At 33.0% G+C, this 6,000-nt stretch overlaps 1 protein-coding gene across 3 annotated transcripts in view; it reads left to right on the forward strand.

Moving 5' to 3' along the window:
• The window catches only part of LOC106881213 (16 kDa calcium-binding protein), a 70,474-nt gene extending 65,387 nt beyond the window's left edge, over positions 1–5,087 (forward strand). For all 3 annotated transcript variants that reach the window (XM_052967265.2, XM_089351028.1, XM_014931519.3), the window contains exon 4: positions 2,135–5,087. In XM_052967265.2, coding sequence (XP_052823225.1) covers positions 2,135–2,336 — 202 coding nt within the window. In that variant the 3' untranslated portion in view covers positions 2,337–5,087. The remainder of the gene's footprint in view (positions 1–2,134) is intronic.
• Positions 5,088–6,000: the final 913 nt, after the last annotated feature.

Genomic DNA, 6,000 nt, shown 5'->3' on the forward strand with positions numbered 1-6,000 from the left:
CTGAGTTAGGTCTAAGCAGCAACCTCACATAATATTAATTATTAGGTTTGAAAATCATAGTCTTTCATATTACTTAGATCAATATATTCACGATCAAGACACTAGTTTTGCACACTTAGATCAATATATTAGACAGTGTGCAAAACTAGTGTCTTGATAGTGAATATATTGATCTAAGTAATATGAAAGACTATGATATTCAAACCTAATAATTAGTATTATGTGGAGTTGCTGTTTAGACCTAACTCAGACATGACAGAGAATATCAATGATTGAAGACTTTCAAACACTGAACATCCTGTTTTATCTTCAAACATGATTTTTCAATGTTACTTTTCAAATAAGATATATATTTTGACCAGGATTGCTATCATAATTACTCCCACCACCTTTTTTTTCTCTTGGTGTAAACATATGTTTGTTAAATTTGTTTTTAGAACTAACAAGTAAAAAATGTTACAAAACTACAGATTCTTATAAGTTGTCTAAATCATCATTCTTGTACATTTATATTATGGTTGTACTTTCTGTTCTAATTAGACAGTGCCTAAATGTTGGGGATTTTTTTTTTTTTTTTGTATAATACAAACTGGTTTCTAGATTTCAAAAATTATACTGACTTTAACTTAAGTTCTCTCAAACAAAATCCTTAAGCCTATTTATGAGCCAGTGATCTCTACACATTCAACCTGCTAGAAATAGCAATCTAATCTCTACCAAATGACACTCTACTGTCTTAAACAAAAAGGGGGACACAGTGGATAATGTTGTTGCAGATTTCCTTCATTTCTGTTTTGAGCTGTGCTACTTATTTGATCATCCTTGGATGATTTCTGTAGCATATCAGTCTTTCTCTGATAAAAGATTGCTAACCTCTCACTCAGCCCTTTACCATCTGGAAAAAAGCCCTTCTCACTGTGTAACCTAGCTATTCCGAGAGAAATTATAAAAGTTACTGATGGAAATAAACAGAGAGAGTGGTAGAGACAGAATAAAAATCAGCCCCCAAACTTGACTAGTATGTAAAGTATCAATCCCATAAATATGGAAAGTAAAGTTGACCTTGTTGGAATTTGAACTCGAAGCTCAGACAGCCAGAACAAACACCACAACATAATTTATCCAATACTCTAAAGACAGGTAATTCATAGCCTTAGTTGAAGATTCACTGTCTAAAAAATGAGCTGGAGACAGCTGCAATACTGTTGGAATAAAGATGGTTGAAGAACTGACATGCTTTCAAAGTTTCACTTGTTATGTGTCTTACAAAAGACAATTTACTCAAGTTCCTTTTACATTCTGAGTGCAAATCCCTTCCCCTATCAACTTTGCTATTCAACTTTCTGGAGTGGTAGTTATTGTTGTTTGGATCTTAAGTCTGCTCTGTTTGAGTCAACCTATGATCAACTTTCCAGCCATTCTGGAATTATACTGGAGCAGTATAATTAACTATATCCCTAGCCTAAAGTCTTTTATCTGTATTCGAAATCAATATGTTTCGTATGAAATTTTTCCACTGTACAGAAAACAGTTATCCCAATAGATTCTTATGATCACTGCCCAAGCTAGTTGAAATCATTAAACTAGTGTGTCCATGTTGTTTATCCACCAAGTTAGCTCAAATCAAAGGCATTCTAGCTGTTATCTTACTGTCTTTTTAGGGAGAGTCTACATCCATGTTATCCAGTATGTCCTTAGTGTGGTAGGACAGTGGGGTAAGATTTGAGGGAGGTTTCACCTGTTTTTATAAATCTATCGTCTTCGTAGTTAAGGATTAGGGGATCTTTTTATTATCAGAGGCAAACTATAATTCTAAAATAATGTGTGGAGCCCAGAAAAATTCCCTTGTTTTATAAATTCATGTTAAATAACTTACATTAAATTACTCTTTTGGTTTTAAGGTTCCACTCACTTATATGGATTTTAGAGTTTTCATCAATGAATACTTTCAAATTTGTATGCTGTAAAAGTTTTGCTCCCAGGTATAGAATTTCGAGCCCTTGGATGTAGTAATTCCTTAGATTAGCTGTTGATTAAAGCATAATAGTTGTAATAACATTTGATTTATTATTAATCTGTATTCAAATTTTTCAAAATTTATATATATATTTTATTTATTTAAATTTGTCAACAGCACCAACATCATTCGTGGATTATTCCAGAAGTTTGATAAAGACAACAGTGGTTCAGCACTGAAAACAGATGTTGTAGCTGATCTGAAAGAAATGGGCATTTACAATGATAAAATTGACTCTAAAATTGAAGCTATGGACCAGAACAAAGATGGCAACATTTCTTACAGAGATTTCCTTAGGATCTACTTCTCTGGAAAATAAACTCACTTTTCTTATTTTTTCCCAACACATTTACCCATAATTTTTTTTGCCATTTCATTCTTTTCTATATTAACCAGTCTTCATTATATTTGGTATGTCTGGAGTATTCTCAACTTAAAAATTGTACACAATTTAATGTTTCTCTTTTCATATGAAATTAAGCCTCTCTGAATGTACAAGAAATTAGTCTTCTAATTGGCATTGAATTGGTAGAATTAGATCATTGAATAAAATGCCTCAAAGTATTTAATCACACCTCCTTATGTTGTTAGTTTAAATTCCACTGAAAGCAACTTTGCATTTCATCCTTCAAGAATCAATAAAAGAAGCACCAATTAAGTACCGTGTCAATTTCAATACTAATGAAATGCCTAAGCTTAATAAAGTATGTAAGATAAACAAACTCTACTTGACTTGTTTTAAATAGCAGGAAAATCTCTCTCAAATGACATGCCTTTGGCCCTAAGTCTATTGGGGCTAACTCCTAACTGATTATAGATTTTTCCTTTTATCAGCACCCCTGACCCTTTTTGGAAAACCTCTGAGTCTAATAGGAGGACGTCTAAATGCTTGCAACAGTGTGTCTTTCTCTGGAGGCACCCAAGTTCTAATTGAGTGGTGTTACACCAGACAACAGATGAGTCTACAATTTAGATCTCAAATTTATTAAATTATACCATAACTATCAAGTCAAAGCTCTCTGTTCTTTCTCACCTGCTCCTTTCTCTATAGAAGTTCCTGACTTTGATATATAATTATTAATAATAGCAATGGAAGCCATTAAATCAAACTTCCTCACATGTTTTTTAGTAATCTGAATCCCTATACTATAGTTTCAATTAATCCGTATTTTCAACAGATTTTACTGCAGCACCAGTTGCATCTCTGTGTACTGCATTATTTTTGGGTAATGTTTGTGCACTACATCTTTTTACCATTATTGTTGGGGGTTTTGTTGTTTTGTCTGTATAGGATATATGCAATGTGAATTGTATAGTGATGAGTTTCTCCTATGTACTGTGATTGGTTTACATTTTACTGCTAGGTGATAATTGGACAGTGTATGTGCTGTGTAGTTTGTTATATTAATGAACTGTATGGGTGTAGTGTGAGTTGTTTGGTGCAACAGGGTTAGGTATCAAATATGTAAGAGCAGGGGTTGCGGTTTAATGTTGATTGTGTAGAAAATGTTATTGATTAATAATAATCTGTAGAGTATGTTGTATGTGTTATTTTATTTGATGGTTATTTTACAGAGTATGTATTGTATGCAGAGTGCATAGTTTGATCTATGCTATTGAATTGAAAGTGTCTTGTGTAAGATGTGGAATGTGTGCAATGTTGTGATCCTTGATATAGTTTGTTTTGTTATATTTTTTATCATATCTAGTCTGCTATTTTTACTTTCATGCCCCATAAACTGTGCATTTCAATTTTGAGATCCCTGTACTTTGACATTTTCTCTAACAATGCCTACTGGGCACTGGTCAGAAGGGATTGAAATGTTTATCAAAGTGGAAACTAATTCTATACTCATAGACATTTCATTCCAATCCTTGATTGATATCTGGACAGTTTTTCCTTGATCTCCTTGTCAGTCTAGACAACTGTCCCAGATAATTGAGCCAATTCTTTTTAATACATGTTTATACCACTCTATTTTCACATCAAAGTGTCAGTATATTACCTAGTGGATATAACTGCCAGCTTAATCATGTCTGTGTATATCCTCAGACTTGACAACTGGATGTGATCTGGTCAACTGTCTCATTGTACATGTTGTGTAATTTTGTCCTTGGTAGTACTGTTTTCATAATTTTATTTTTGTAGTTGTTAGTGACTGGTGCTATTTTTGACTTTTGCTCTGAATGACATCTTCTCTGAGTCTTACTGTCCATGTGATATTTCTTTCCTTCTTTATCTCTATTATATTTTGGAAAGTCATTTTAATTATGTCTTTGTTTTTTTTTATCAACTTTGGAATGTTGTCATTCAGTCAAACAGTAGTTTCCTGTTTTTTCAGCAAAGCTCTTCAATTAACATTGCTTCAAGCTTATTATATTGACGATGTAGTTTATAACTAGGATGGCTAGTGCATTGTGTTCAATTTGTAATATTAGTCTGATTCTTTTATAGCACTCTTATAGTTTTCTTTTTTGTTTTTGTAAGGGTGATCCTGATATAATTTTTTTAAGTTTCAGTGTCTTTAACTTAATCTTCACAATTTTTGCTTATTTGCCTTTATAATAGCTTTGCTACATTTATTTAATACCAAACTCATTTCTATGTCTTTATCATTATTATGCTGGGTGGTGGATTGGTAGAATTATTAGTGTTAGAAAAGTTCTTTGCAAACTTTGTTTTGGCTCTTAACTGTCTGTTTTGAATCCTACCAAGGTCAACTTTTCCTTTAATCCCTCTGGAGTGAATAAAATAAAGTACTGGGGTCAATTTAATCAGCTGATCCCCCTCTCCTCAGAAGTACTGATCTCGAGCCAAAATTTGAAACAATTGTTATTGCCAAACCCATGTATTTTAAATATTAATGAAGTGAAAAGAATGGCACTGAACTAAATATATTGCAATTATTTGGTTATATCCCAAATTCTTCTGAGTTCAAATTCAGAAGATTGACTGTATTTGCTTGCCCCAAATGTGTGACTGTGTCTCTATTAGAAGCCTTCATTTAAATTTGGGAGTTGTTTTTTATATACCATTTTTGTTTTATGAAATAAAATGTTGGAAGTTTAACCTGAGTGTTTTCTGTGTTCACTTCATTATATTCTTCCATGACATATGACATCTTACAATCTCTTTGCACTGAAAATAGATTGTAACCTGCTAGGAATTCTTCTGTTTACATAAGTGCTGGTCCAAAATATGAGATGTGCACTCAACACTTGCTTTCAGCACTGGTCCTTATTCAAAGCAGAGTAGTATGCCATAGCAAGTGTACCTCATCATTGACTCAGCTGGTGAAAAATATTATCTTCTTATGTATGTCCTTCCAGCTATCTTTCACAATACAGACATCAACTCGGAAACTTTTGCTGTCCATGCAAGCTGTTATCTTTAAGATTTCTGTTCTCTTGTAAAGATGATGTCTTACTTTGTAAAATTCTCTAATCCACCATGTGCCAAACTAGATGTCCCCATTTTGATTCTAATTCTACATTGCATGCATGTGTATGTACACAACCCTGTTTACCAAATCTTCATTTTGTCATGCTATATCTTACATGATCGTGATACATACCACAGCTAATCAATCTGAACAAAGGCTTATTCTTTTATTAGATTAAAACAGTGTGCTTCCAAGCAAGCACTTTTTCTTAATAGGACATCAATATAAGAAAGCATGCAATAGTGTCCTATCTTCAAGAAGAGGAACTTCTCAGATCCTGAGAACTACTGATTTATTGCTCTCATCGACAGGTCATGGATGCTATCAAAAACTTCCTTTATTTTTATTCACTTCCTCCTCAGTACAGTTTCTGCTGAGTTTAGATCATAATTAGTGATCTTGCTCTTGAAACCAAAACTTCCACAGTGTCTGAGTTTAAATTACATAAAACGTCTACCACTGCAGCATTAAACACAATTCAATGACAGCATTAAACAAGAAAGTGAGGGAGCTTCTACATGGTTGTTCAAACTGCTACAA

The sequence above is a fragment of the Octopus bimaculoides genome, chromosome 4 (genome assembly GCF_046866305.1).
Source record: "Octopus bimaculoides isolate indiv1 chromosome 4, ASM4686630v1, whole genome shotgun sequence".
Lineage (NCBI taxonomy): Eukaryota > Metazoa > Mollusca > Cephalopoda > Octopoda > Octopodidae > Octopus > Octopus bimaculoides.